At 40.9% G+C, this 15,435-nt stretch overlaps 1 protein-coding gene across 2 annotated transcripts in view; it reads right to left on the reverse strand.

Moving 5' to 3' along the window:
• Positions 1–15,435, reverse strand: part of SIK2 (salt inducible kinase 2) — a 108,265-nt gene that overhangs the window by 47,645 nt on the left and 45,185 nt on the right. For both annotated transcript variants that reach the window (XM_039496390.1, XM_039496389.1), the window contains exon 4: positions 8,293–8,454. In XM_039496390.1, the coding sequence (XP_039352324.1) occupies positions 8,293–8,454 (162 nt within the window). The remainder of the gene's footprint in view (positions 1–8,292; positions 8,455–15,435) is intronic.

The raw sequence follows: 15,435 nt of genomic DNA on the forward strand, positions 1-15,435 counted from the left end.
GTGCCAGAATACCCCCAGACAGCATTGTCTTGAAAAAATTAAACTAGTTGTTTATAACAATACAGAAGTGTCCATATAAAACAGGGGTAGGCAACCTATGGCACATGTGCCAAAGGCAGCACGCGAGCTGATTTTCAGTGGCACTCACACTGCCCAGGTCCTGGCCACCGGTCCGGGGGGCTTTGCATTTTAATTTAATTTTAAATGAAGCTTCTTAAACATTTAAAAAACATTATTTACTTTACATACAACAATAGTTTAGTTATATATTAGACTTATAGAAAGAGACCTTCTAAAAAACATTAAAATGCGTTACCGGCACGCGAAACCTTGAATTAGAGTGAATAAATGAAGACTCGGCACAGCACTTCAGAAAGGTTGCTGACCCCTGATATAAAACATTTTCTTGTATGCAGTGCTAATATTTCAGTAAGCATTTTAATGAATCCAGGAAGGGATCCAGATAAGGCCAGAGCTCAAGACCATTAAAATAAAGGTTACTCAACTGTAACTTGGGTTTTCTGAACAAAAGAAGAGAGAGGGCCTTTACACTGGATTGGTCAGGTGTAAAAAATGTGTCTTTTTCTAGGGCATGAAGGATTCTTGAGATTCTCCTCTCTCAGAACTCTGAAGTATTTACATTATATAACCAAATACTTGATTGTTTTTATTTAATAGTCACTAAATCTACACCAAGGGCAAGTAGGTTTTATAACTAGACAGCATGGCCCTTGCAAGGCTTTAACCTCCTGCTCCCCCTTTGGTCAGTGGCACGGCACATCCAAAATTTATACTACCCCGGATGCTAAGACAGACTGTGACCGAGTGGTGTGGATAGCAGTACCTCTTTTCCACAATAGAGAAACAGTGATCTGGGGAGACGTTTATGTCCTGGACAGAGCCATTGTATAGATTCCCCAAGAATGTCCCTTTTGATTAATGGTGGAAAATCTCAATCTTATTTTCTGAAGAACGGGACTAGACAGGGTTGTCCACTATCTTGCTGACCCCAAACACTAGCTGTTTTTCAAGGTTTCTCTCTGAACAACACTGAGTACAGAGTTGCCATATATGCAGATTACATATTGCTTTTTATCTCCAATCCTACAACCTCAATTCCTCCCCTTCAGTTCCTGAGGAACATCTCTCGCTCTCGGATTTTAAAGTAAATGTTGAAAAATGGCATGCATTGGCAATAGGGTACAGCCCAAGTCGGACACCTACTAACTCAGATTGGATTTCTTCATATAACGCAAATCTCAGATATTTAGGGATACATATTCCAGCAAATTGCTCAGATCTTTACAAATCCAACACAGTCCACTGTTGGACAAGATAAATTACCTGTTTGGATAAGTATCCAGAGTTCAACGTCAGCTGTTAGGCCATATCGTGTAATAAAAAACTACCCTTTTCTTATTTTCTCTAGGTTTCTATAATTGTATTCTAATTTTTTAAAAATAAAACCCACATATTAATACCATTATTAAAATGTATTTGGATAAAAAAAAGCAACCACCCAGATTTAGACAGAGCATTGTATATGGCCTCACATTTAAGGTATACCACATGGGCTGTTTGATTTTTTTATTTTTAGTTTGATTGGTTTGCTTTGATAAGAGCATTAGAGTGACTGGTACTCAAGTAAATACAAAACAAACGAAAGGTTTTTTTCTTCATTTCTATGTTTTTGTGTTTTGTAATTGCTGTTCCATTATAATCACACTTCATCCTGGATCAGAGATGATCCCTTTAATATAACATGAATTTTGTTAATATTTCTTGTTCCAGATCTAGCAATCAGATTTAAAGAATATTAGTGTTATACAAGAGAAAGCCCTCCATAGAGCATATGTCATCCTGAGAATCTTAGGAGGGCTGAGATTATACAATGGAGTGATCTTTATCTTCTTAACCTTTGCCTGCATCTGTGCTTCAGATATACGATCATTCATAGTTTTGTTTTCAGTTGTATAAACTGTATGTTCCTGCAGTCTGCAAATGTTGGTCTGAATGATCTTGGCATTTTGCTTCTTTTCCTTGTTACCCCTTTAAAATAATAAACTACTTAAACTAAAAAAAAAACTTGAATCAAAGAGGTGTAATTTTTGTCTTTACATAATTTAAATGAGCATCTGTTAAAAAAAGGAAACAATGGAATAAGGTTTTAAACCAGTTTTCAAGCTGAAAAATGGAAGCTATTTCCCAGAAATAAGAGAACCTCTGCAATTTTTGCTGTGCATCCAACACTCTGAGGTGGGCTTTAATTCACAGATTTAAAAATCCTCCTGCTGAAGAGCAAATAGCTTCAGGGTTAAATTAATCCACTTTTTAAAAATTACCAACAGAATTCAACCTGCCTGGCTTCATGGAGGCACACGGATCTTTAGTTATGATGGTAATACGAGTGAAGGAGATAATTGTGAGGGAGGTGCTGATAAAGAAAAGGTATGACTGCGGTAGAAACAAACCTGACCCACTTCATGAACTGAATACTGATCAGCCATTCTGACGTCAATGCATATTTTACTGTCCACCAGCAAGACAAGCCAGCAGCGCACTCTGCTTCAAAATAATAGTCACTCCTACCTGATTTGGTTCAACCACAATTGCGATCAGGTTCATGTGTTCTCTGCAGACTCTCAGTCTATAAAAGATACTAATCCAAGCTCTCATGGGCTGGAAGTATACAGAGAGCTTCTCATCGTTTCATCCTAGTTTGAAGCTATGCTTATTTTCCGCACACCTTTACAGAGCGCACAGATTTTATTTGGTGGAGCCATAGTGCAGAAGCAGTCAATCTGCACTCTGGCCCTCATAGACCCTTCAAAACCAAGTCAACTCAAAGAAGAATAAAAATAGTTTGATTTTTTCCTGAGGCAAAACATTTCTGATCAGAACAAATGGGATTGTCTGGTTAGCACTGAAAAATAATGCAGGGTAAAACCTGAAGGAGAATGCATTAGTGTAATAGCCCTAACCCCCATCCCTCCCCAAGCAGACATTTTTTCTGGGTAGTATAGAAGGCCCTTTGTTTTCAATTTTTATCAGAAAATTCCCAGGTTCTGTAAAAGCGATTTGGTTTTTACCAATTTTCACCCACATTTTTGGATCACTGAAGTACATGAAAATACTGATTATGTTAAGGAAATCCAAAGTATTAGGTAGGTGCGTTTATGTTAATAATAAATTAGTGTAAGTGTAAATACAAGGCTCTATGTTAAAGTAAGGAAGATACACACGTGTGCATGTGTATGTACTGTTAATGTACAGTTCCCGAAATCAACCACTGCATTAAAACTTTTTACTTTCAATACTTACTTTTCTCTATTTGTTGCTTTTTTCTGTTCTCCCATCCCCCAATATTAATCCAGATGCTTACTCAGAAAACTGATAACTTTTTACACCAATTTCCACCCATTTTAATTTTTTATGTAATGAACATATGATAAATTCCTTGGTAATTTTAAACAAAATAAAATAAAATGGAGATCCTTGTTAATATATGTATGTTTGTTATTTAGGACGCATTTTGAGTTTGGATTTATTTATATATAAAAAAAAAATCTGGAAGATAATCCCCTAGAACAATCAGATCAGGATTCATTGCTCCCTAGGATCAACATTTACTTACCTTACATAAAGACCCCTGTTGAGAAAAGCTCCTTGAACCTCTCTCCATTGTTTTTTTGAGCAATTTTAAATAAAAACCCTGTAACTTGCAGTACTGCCTCTTGGGGGGGTTGGGGGGTGGGAAGGGGAGAAAAAGGAGGAGGAGCCTAAGCAGCAAGGGTGACAATCTCACAAATACTTCAGCGTATATTCTTGGGAACAGGTTTTTTGGGTCTCAGTGTCTTCACCATTGAGCTGAACCACACAGGGCAATTTTATTCCTATTTCTATATTTGACTAAGAAGTGTTCGGCCACTAAAAAGAAAAAGCTTCAGAATAAGAGCCCCAAGAGCCAGAAGCAGATTTGCCAGCAAATTAACTAGTGAGATGAACCAGCAAGTTACTGTGAAGAATGCAGCTGGGCAGTTGACTCTTTGTTCTTCCATGGCAGAATTGGATGTGTGGTTGGATTTCCCAGATGGCTGGACTGACTAGCAGAGGGAGGGCCCAAAGAATTAGTACAAAAAGCCCAATGCCATTACACCAACAATAGAAACGCTCTTGAGGTTAGATATCAGCTGGATCTGGTTTTCCTCCGACTTTGCAGAACTGTCTCTCAAAATAATCAATTGCTTTAATTTGCTATTTAAAAAAGATATACAGTATTTTCATGACCGAGAGGACTAAGCTATGGGAGTTGGGCCCCTGGCTGCCTTTTGCTCTTTCTCCATTTGATGATTGGAGGCAGTGAAGAACACAGCAACTTGCATCCATCTGAGCACAAGTGACCCACTGGGGAAGGGGAGAAAGGACAAGGACCTCTGTGACAACACATCACGCAGTCTGGGGTGAAATTCACTGCTCATCACTTTGTGGAATTAATGAAAGAGGTGACTGGGCACCAATCACCATAATATTTCTGACAGCTATGACTGTCTTCTGATTAGCCATCATTAGAGCCACTGCTGGACAAAGGGACCGCTCTGGGTATGACAAAGCTGTACACAAGAATCACAGTATATGAAAAGTGTGAAGCGTGGGACTACTAACTAATGTGGATACTTATCCACAGGCCAGCACAGTAATGAGCATTTTGACAATACAGTGATAGCACTACAGAAGACCTGAAGAGAGAGAGAAAGAGCCTGACATAAGCAGTAAATGGAATTGGCTAATAACTTTATAATTTCACCTTGCTTTTATTTATTTTTGAATCCTGGAGAATGCATGCTGTGAAATTCCCTATGCTAGAACAGCTCATGTCTCTAACCTTTTCTTGGCTAACAGGGCTCCTGGGATGCCTTTGAAATAGTGTTTTTGTGAACCTTTGTTGTGCTTGTGCTGGAATGTTCAGGGAGGCAGTGAACTTGCTTCTCTGCGCCTCTAAGGACATTTATGAAAAGGAGACCTTCTCTGAATACAGCACAACCATCAAGGCAGCTCAGACCCCCGAGGAGGAAATCTGAAAAACAATTCTGGTTGAACATGGCAAACGATAGCACAAAAAAATGCCATAAAGAAAATAAAATGGAGGGAGGAGGTGGGGAAGAAGAGATGAACAGAAGAAGAGGAAATGAAAGACCATACAAACAGGCCAAGAATGTTCATTAATTCAGTACAGTTACTGATAGTAGATAGGTCCACATACACTGCAATTCTGAGCTGCAAGATTTGCCCAAGTACTGCTTCAGAATTTCAACTTTCATTCTAAAAAATTAGTAATAATCCTAACAGTGATAAGTCGTTAAGTCTTATGGTGCAAAGAAAACCTTAGAAAACATGAACAGACTGCAAACCAATGGTTAAGGCTACAATTATGTCACGGAGGTAAATCTGTGACTTCCACTGACCTCCGTGACATTTTCTGCCCTGAGGCTAGAGCTCCCAGCCAGTGCCACCCTCACAGCTCCCAACCTGGTGGAGGGACCCTGCATGCCCAGCCACGGCGGGCGGCCGGCAGGACACAGCAGCCAGTGGGGACTCCCCACAGCTGCCCAGTTGCAGCTGCAGGACCCTGCAGCTACCAGCTGCCCGGGGCGAGTGGACCCTGCAGCAGGAGGACCCCAGAGCTCCCACGCACTGCATCAGTGGGGGACCCGGAAGCCTCAGCAGCAGTTGGTGCTGAACCTACCTACCCCTTTTGTCAAGGATATTTTTAGTGAAAGTCAGGAAAAGGTCCATGACAAAAACTTAGCCTTACCAATGGTCAATGCAAGTCCAGATGACACAATGGTAAAAAAAACAAAAACAAAGAACCCCCCACCCCCCCAAACACTCCGGGTGTCCTATCAGTGCTAGCACCGATAAAGATAAAGCTGCTCAAGTCGTAGAATGAAGTTTAGAGAACTGCCTAAAGCCCTCAGTATCAATTCAGGTATCTTTGTCACCAATAGCTCTGAGAGAACAATGCTAATTGCTCAATTAATTTTAATGGGGTGCTAATTCAGAATGAATTTGTATCATTCAGTTTCAGAACATCATTTACTATTTCACTTTGAACCCTTTATTATAACATCCAGCTTATGCACTTGGTCCACATTCTCAAATGGCCTTCCATGCCAAAAGCCCCATTTGTCCCTTAATCCAAAACTCCCAACTTCCACACAAAGTTACTGCAAAACCCTCCTGTTTCCTGACAACTTCACCAACAGATCTGCATTTTCAATATAAAATCCTGAAACATACAAAACCCCTGAAATTTATAAAATAAAATGAAGTTTAATATCAAATGAAATTACATGGGGACTATTGCAATAACTCTGCTATTCATTTTCATATTACATGAAATAAAAGCCTTCCATTTTTAGTTTATCTGAAGCTGCTGCAGACTTTCTAGTGTGACACAATAGAGTGCTGCAGGAATTAGGAGTGCGGAGTGTACTGCCGCACCCTCTGGCTTGAAGTGGTTTCCATTATATCCAGGGTTTAGAGTTTGGTTCAATGGATCTCAGCACCCCCAGTATAAAAATAGTTGCAGCACCGATGGCTACAAGGATGCATAAGTGTGGCCATGAAGTACACAGGACTTGACATCAAGAACCAGCTATTAATTGTCCATTTGCTCCCTTGTTTTATAGCGTTACCCTTTTTGACCTGAGCACCTAGCCAACGATTTGGGGTCTTGCAGATTGCAGTTAAGAGAAGAAATTGATGGAGTCAGGTACCTTTGTTGTAATCTTGTTTATTTACAAAAATGTACAAAATCCTTTTTTTCCCTGAACACAGCAGGAATCAAACAGGAGACTGTTTCCTTCCTCACACTCCCAAATCTCTCTTAGCTAGCATCAGACCCAAAAGCCTCAGGACCACACACCAAACTTATCCAGGTTACGTCTGGAGTTTCCTTCTCTGTTTCTATGTACCTCTCTGCTTCTTGTCTCCCATCCCCAAACACTTCCTATTCAAACAATACCCAGTGAAGCCCTCCGCCCACATAATTCAAATTCACGAGTGGCCTTGGATGTGTCTTTGTTTTGGGTAGACACAGCTAGTATTTCATAAAGGAGCTTAACTGTTCCTACGATTTTAAACGAAGGGTGGCTGTTACACCTCCAAGTTTCATGGAGGTTTAACCCAAAATATAACAATAAGGATCCTTCCATTCTTTCTTCAACCAAAAATGTCCTCCAGTATGTCTAAAACCAGCAATTAGAAATAGTCTAATGTTCTACCAGCCATATGGATCAGGCAGGCAGGCACTGCAGGCACCACACATTGAAATTAAATACACCTCCCTTTTCATTGTTTTTTTTTTTTGCGCCAATTTTAAAACAAAAATCTGTTGAGTGTCATCTTTAACACATTCCTACAGCCTTGTCCTTATGGAAAATATCAGAGATCAAGATGCATCCTGTATCATGGCAATGGCTTTTAAGCCACTGCAGGAAAGCTAGGTAGGAAGTCCAACCATAAGATGATGTGATAGGGATTTGTATCTTAAGAGAGTATCTCTACAGCTTTGTCAGCCAACTGAAAGTCTATTTGCACTTTGTCAGAATTGGCAAGTTTACTTCACTGCAAACCAGCTTCTTACTGCAGAGACTCCTTTTCCCCTACCTCCCCGTCCCCCGGCTACTGCTAATGACAAAAGTTCAACAGTTCTCCAAGTCAGGGTGTCACCCAACCCTTCCCTATGCTAGAGTGTCAGGGCTAAAATCAGTCTGGAAGGGTTCTTGGAATTGTAATGAAGTAACAAGCAGCAAAATTATCCCATTGCATAGAACATCTGCTGTGTCTAAATTTATTAAAATGAAATCATGCATGGTAAAAAACAAAATCAATAGGTTTGCATTTTGAGCTTTTTTGTGTTGAAAGAAGTTATTTGATTAATTCTGTTTTAACCTGCACATCTGGCAGCGTTAATGAAGTGTCATGACACTACAAAAAAAACCCAACCACTCTCCCGACCCCCACCCCCCAAAAAACACCACACCACAACTCTATAAATTAGTTCCATTTTCCTGAAGACAAAAAGGAACTAATCTAGGAGTTATTTTTAGTTGGTGTTTCTTGCCATCATCACAAATTACCCACAAATGTAAAATATTGCCCCCGTTTACCTTTCCACTTTTTACTGTTATTGGAATCTCTTGAGCAACAGCAACTCATTTGTTGGAGCAGACCAGGTGCTTCCATGGGTACAAATAAGGTCTTATTTAGAATCAACTGTATTCTGAGTACCTGCTATTTTGATGTTCATGTTGTTGTCGAGCAGGAGATTTTCAGCCTTGAGGTCACGGTGCACAATCTTTCGGCTATGACAATATTCCACCGCAGAGAGGATTTGCCAGAATTTGCGCCTGGCCTCGGGCTCACTCAGACGGCCGTGGTTGGCAAGGTAATCTATGAAAATAATGCATGTTTCAAGGGAAATGCGATAACCCTGCGATTAAAATAATTTCTTTCAAACATTTATGATGCAGAAACAAGAGAAGGATTTGGCCAATTTCAGACACCAACAGTTATTCACCCAAGACCCTCTGCAAAATGGCTTCAGAGCCAGAAAAAAAACAACACACATTGTGCAACATGGCTCAATAGTCTCTTCCTTCAGTGACGCATGCTTTGGTTTGACAGTCCCTTGTCATAAAATAGGAACTATTTCCATGGAAACAGAAGGACAGCTGCAATAAGCTGGTTTTTGCTATGATAAGGTTTCAGCTTTGTTTCAAGGTTTAATCACCTGAAGAAGACATTTACACTTCATTCTTGGTCTCTCCAGATATGTCTACACTGTGCAGTAGCACCATGGCATAGACCCTTCCTACACTGACCGAAGGGTTTTCCCCCACCAATGTAGCAATCCATCTTTCCAAGAGGAGAGAGCTAGGTCGATGGAAGAATTCTTCCACCAAACTAGCCACATCTACCTCAGGGATAAGGTCGATCCAACTATGAGGCTCGGGCACAACATTTTTCATATCCCCGAGTGACATAGGTAGGTCAATCTAATTTTTAAGTGTAGGCCAGGTCTCACCACATGCAGCCTTGCTGCCTAATTATATTGTTTCCATAGAATATAGACAACCAATATCTATGTAACAGACCTGGCTGGTCGCTGCTCCTTCTCATACCTCAGGCACTACGATCAGTGTGTTTTTATAATCAATAATTTTTGTGACAGTAAATTTAGTGCTAGAATATAGCTAGCCCCAGAAAAAGAAGTCTCAATGGATCCCCAGAACAGGGACAGCGTAGGCAGCAGCTTCTATTCACTGTCCCAAGTGGAGGCCAGTCTCCAATTCAATCCTTCCTCTGTCTCTCTCATGAGGCAGTAGTGCAATTAACAGCAAAGCTGCAGTAATGGTACTGGTATTACTCATTATTAAACCACAGGCAGCAGCAGATGTATGTATAGCAATTTGCATGACAGACTCATTGCATCATAATAATAAATCTTTGGTGGTGGAATTCAAACAGGACGGGCCAGTGAACATGACATGTTTCGTTATTTGTTGCATTAAACCAGTTTAAAAAATGCAAGGCGATTTATAGCTAAATGGTTAGTAGCAAGCCAAAAATAATCAACACCAATAAATTCTGAGGTGGTATTCTAGGAATATGCCTGACTCAAAACATTGGACAAGTCACTACAGCTCAGAGGAGATCGAGAATTTCTCTCATTAATAGAGCTTATTTCTTAGAACTATGTTAAAAGGTTTTTGCGTATCATCAGATGCAGTGAAATTTTACTATGAAACTACATGGATAATTCTAATCTTTTGACTGTTCAAACAGAATAGATCTGACATTCATATATACTCTAGTCGGGAGACTGTAAAGGAATTATACTAAAAATGTCTACTTTGTTCCTTTTATATGGAACATGAACCATTCAATGCATTTCCCTCTCCCCCAATCAATTTGACACACAATCATCCCAGTAACACATTAGTACATATGTTCTATGAGAACAGAAATGAAATCCAAAGAGAATGCAGGGGACAGTAATTAGTGCAACAGAATGTCCACTAGCTGCCACAGTGAAATATTTGCTTACTGCGATATATTTTAGATCTCAGCTGTTAGTCTAAAAGTAGTTTCTGTTAAAAAGAGAAAGAGGGAGCAGAATGATTTTTAATTTTGTCTTGATTAAGGTTTGGTCCCTGGCTGTCACATCTCTGGAGTAACCTGCAGGTTCTCCATTCACTGGACATTTTCAATTTCTGTCTAAAATAAACTAAACTAAGGAACTCGGATTAATATTGGGGTACAGGTTAGAGCTAGTCCCACTTTCATTTCATATAGCTGACGACATAATTAGCACCAGGCAAGGCGGCTGAATGATGGCACAATACCTAACGTAATATTAATATGGTTCACGTAAAATTACTTTATCATCTTTCCCATTATCACAGAAGACTGACTTTAGCAGCATGTCACATGCACACTTCCTCATATGCAGACCTGCTGCATCCTAACTTTGAAACAGGAGATCAAGATTTCTCATACTACTGCATATGCTTCAGCATTAATTTTTAAAATGCCAACAAATTTTTATTCAGAGTACACATTAATATTAGCTAAAAAGTTTAGTTCAACAACTTTCAATAATTCAGGCTGTGTGGAGAGCATAGTGTGTGTACATGTGCGCACACATGCCTTTGTGTACATTAATTTTAAAGCGTTATACTGTAAAATTTACTCCCTTCAGAGAAATAACATTTCTTATCGGCCAGAGGGATGGGAGCAGTCCAGGGCAAAATGCATTCTGGCTGGGGGCATCAGCAATGTTCTATCATGTGACGTCAAGTGCAAACAAACCTTCAGAGTGTGCATGCATGTTGAAAACCTCCTCTCCAAACAGATTTTGAATTGTCTAGCTGAACAAGTGAGAATCATTTTTAATAGGAAACCATCATTGGGAGTTACCTGCTAAAGGACAGATTGTCCATGGCCCTTGCACAGATTTCATTAGTTGACCAGGCCTCAAGAACCTCACCCAGCAGCAGGATTGTGTGAGGCAGCCCTCTGCCTTTGCTGGTGCATATGATACCCAGGCCACATGGGCCTCCTCTTCTTTTTCTTCTGTTAAAAAAGGCTGATTCACTGACATCTGGTCTACACTAGAAAATGAAGTCAATTTAGCTACAAGATGAACTACGGGTACGTCTACGCTTAAAACGCTGCAGTGGTGCGTCTGCACTGTTGCAGCTATGCCACTACAGTACATCAGTATACACACTACCTACGCCAGGGGTTCTCAAACTGTGGGTCAGGACCCCAAAATGGGTCGCAATCCCATTTTTATGGGGTCTCCAAAGCTGGTGTTGGCCCTGGACCCCAGCAAGTCTGAAGCCCAAGCCCCACCCCCCAGGGCTAAGGTTACATGCCGCCAGCCCAGAGCAGAAGCCCTTTGGCTTCAGCTTTGGACTCTTGCCCGAAGTGCTGGGCTCGGTCTTCGGTCCCCGCCCCCCGGGTCATGTAGTCATTTTTGTTGTCAGAGGGAGGTCACAGTGCAATGACGTTTGAGAATGCTGATCTATGCTAACAGGAGGGCTTCTCCAATTGGCGTAGATAATCTAGAGGCAGTAGCTAAGTCAACGGAAGAATTCTTTTAGCAACATCTCTCAGGGGTGAGGATTTTTCACAACCCTGAGAGATGTACTTACACCAAAGTAAATTTCTAGTGTAGACCAGGAGTAGAAAATGCTAGGCCAATGGAAGAATTCTTCCATCGACCTAGCAACTGTCTCTCGGGGAGATGGATTACCTACGCCGACAGGAGAAACTCTCACATCAGCATAGATAGGGTCTATACTGAAGCATTGCTGTAGCGCAGCTGTAGTATTCTAAGTGTAGACATACCTAGAAAAACTAACTAATTACAAACGATAGCACTGCTTCCCCCACCCCTGCCAGAAAGAAAGGAAAACCAACAGAGCAGGCATTGAAGCAGGAGCGCCGCCAGCTTTTTTGGCGCCCTAGGCAGCAGAAGGTCCCAGCCCTGAAATACTGCCGATGACTAGGGTGGCCGAAGAGCCGGCTGCTGCGGTCGTCGCCCCCCAAATGTTAATGGGTTGCGCCGGCCCTGCATTGAAGACACTGGATACAATCCTCACTTGCTGTGCCATCAGTGGTTAAGACAAATTGAAGGGCAATTGGGACTACTCCCCCGTTTATTACCCTCAGCACCCTCCACAAGTGGAGGGAGCAGTGAGTAGACCCTGCTTAAAGAGGACTTTGGAAGCTTATGGCATAGGTGCTTTGATCCTGAAAGTGGGGCTACACAAATGCCACCTGAAGCAGTTGTATAGGGACTGCATCAAGATGCAAATCATTCCAAAGGGATTGGAGAAGAAGTGGAAATATGCCGCAGGGAGGTGGCCAGCCACAAAGAGGGGAGCAATGCTAAATGCCACAACCTGGCTTTCAATCCCAAAAGGTGAGAGCTGTTATGCCTCTTTGAATGGTCTATATCCATGATGATAAATAATGACTCAAATGGGGTTAGAGAAAACTTGACTATTCTCTACTATTTTATCCAAGCAGAAATCAGAGGAGACCAAACAATATATTCTCATGTTCCTAAAATAAATTATAGCTTGGGATTTTAATAACATCATAGGCTGTTTTATAAATCTGCATTCCTGCCCCTCATTTTCATTGCTATTCATCAATAGATGATGAATTATGGCTTATTAGCTGCTATAATGAAATATAAAGTTTGTACAATGTGGAGGATGGTGGAGACAGTCTGCTGCCATTTGGCCATGATCCCTGTAATGTGTCCGGAGGGGAAATTTAGCAGGAAAAAACCCAAATAAAAAAAAGCTTTTACATCCTGCAAGTTGCATAAGGCGCTTAAAAGACACAGACACTCTCCCTCCCAACATTAATAAACATTTCCCTCTGGCAATATTTCAGCCATACAGAATTTGTAAAAGAACAAATTTAATTTACAAACTATCAATAATAGTTAAGCTGCTTCTTTATGATACAACCTGGAATAAGTGCAACATAGCTGGCGAAAGACCATCATCACACACAAGACATATTCATGGCCAAATACTGTTCTTCAATTACACAACTTGTAAAGCCACAGAAACATCACTTATTTCAGTAGTATTGCTCTGGCCTTACATCATCAGGGATGTTGGATTTGGCCCTTAACGAGTAAGGAAGCATTCGGCAGCAAAACTAGGGAGGAACTGCAGTCAGGAGACCTAGGAGAACTATGTTAGGGTGGTAATTTAGGAAACAGTCAATTAGGAGGAAGGAACTGCCAAACTGGGAGTGAACCAGCCAGTCAATATGGCAGGCAGGCAGAAATGTTTAGAATCAATGAGCATACACCCACTGGTTCCGTGGAAAGTCCATACTTCCTTCCTTAAATCTGATTTAATAAGCGTTCCTTGTCCTGTTTAAAAAGTTTCCCCTCGTTTCACCTCACATAATAAATGGCCATATTCCTTTCCCTCAGATCCTAGCTTCAGGTCCAAGAGATCATCATCTTATGGCTTTCATCAGAAACCTACTGCCATTCTCATAGATTTCACAGGTTCATTGCTAGCTAGTCCTTCCTATGTCAAATTTAAAAACAAAAGCCAAAATTCCAAGGGACAATCAGGATTCCAGCAGCAAGAGACACCTTGACCACCACACAGCCTGTGACTGCTGACTGATAACTCAGTTTGATCACACGCTTATGCCAACGGTGCAAGTAACATAACTGAAGTAGTCTGGCACCAGCAGGCTAGCAAAATGGTTAGCTCATTTGCCAAAGTCCAATAAAAGCTGCCTCAAGCAACCACCCAAAGGACCAGCATAAATCAATTTCCTCATGCACAATGGTCTTTGGCTGAAGATCAAGGGCAGCTATAGTGGAAAACTTGGGAAATTGTCATTTAGAGAATGTGGTTTGCATATTTGAGATCTGCAGATGAACAGTACTAAGTATTATTTAGCTTGCCTTGATATTTGTAGTTAAAGCAGGAATAAAATCCCTGTTACACATGTTGATTGATTGATTTTTAAGTCTTGAAATTTTACATATTAAGTCTTTCAAGGCTCTTATTTCTTCACTGCATTGGACAGTCAAGGCAGAGGCATCAAATGATTTTTTATCAGCTATCCAACTCCCATCTTCTCCCTGACCCCACACATCCCTATCTATCCCACCACTCCTCAGCACCTCCGCAGCTGGCTAATCTGCCCCTCCAGCTCAGCAGGCTCTCTGTGCAGATAGAGGAGTTTCATGGCTGTGTGGACTAGCTTATTCTAATCATAAGGGACGAGGAGGGAGGAAGATCCTCAAGAAAATATTTGCTAAGGGCACATTTTAAAATTCTTCCTCGACCAAATAAATCTTTTAGGGGGGGGGGGGGGAACAGAAAATTGTAATGACCTAGGAAGGGCTAGTGTGAAAAAATTGTAGACTGAATTTACTCAAAGAGTTTAACTAAGGGATTTTAGTTCTAGTCTAATTGCAAATCTTAATGCAATTTTAACTAGGAAGCCACTTCCAACACCTTCATATTTATTACTGAAGATGGTCTCGGGGAACAGGATTAATCATTTACAGAACTGCACCTGACAACCATCTTTGTCTGAATTTAGCTAACAGGTCAAATTTGCTTTTTTAAAATGCAAACAAATAAAGATGATGTAATGGGGTACTGAGCCCTGCTTCTGTATGTCTGAAATAATCTGTCTGGAACATCGCTGATTAATGGTTTTATTTATGAATTTCAGTCAAAGTGCTTATGTAATTCTGATGGGTCAAACAGGGTTTCTTAGGCATTGTAATGCCAAAAAGCAATAGGTCTAGGGAGCCTCTGGGTACACTGGGTAATTTTACTGGATTAGTTAGACAACATTTGATTTTAAAGGTAGCCCATGGGGAAAAAAAATTAGGCTTATGCCTTTGAGGTGGGGTTATGATGTAAAGAGAAAACCTCAAGGGTGTTTTTTGTGAAACCAAAACACATTCTTTTTGCCTGCTTATTTTTTACATTAGAAATTCATGTCTCAGCTGCCCCAGAAGATTCTAGGGGTATGTCTACACAGTGGGGAGTGAACCTCCCAATGCCAGTATACAGACTCGTGCTAGCAAGGCTCAAGCTAGCATGCTAAAAATAGCAGTGTGGACACTGTGGCTCAGGCAGCAGCTTGGGCTCTCAAGCCCACCCAACCCCTAGGTCTGCGCTCAAGTGCTTAGTCTGAATCTCTGTGGGAGCTGCAACATCCACACTGCTATTTTTAGCATGCTAGCTCGAGCTCTGCTAGTATATCTGCCTATTCATGCTGGGAAGCATGCGCTCCACTCCGGTGTAGACATATCCATACTGTACAATTTTATGAGTTTAGTTATTAAATTAAGCC

The sequence above is a fragment of the Mauremys reevesii genome, linkage group 12, assembly GCF_016161935.1.
Source record: "Mauremys reevesii isolate NIE-2019 linkage group 12, ASM1616193v1, whole genome shotgun sequence".
NCBI classification, from domain to species: domain Eukaryota; kingdom Metazoa; phylum Chordata; order Testudines; family Geoemydidae; genus Mauremys; species Mauremys reevesii.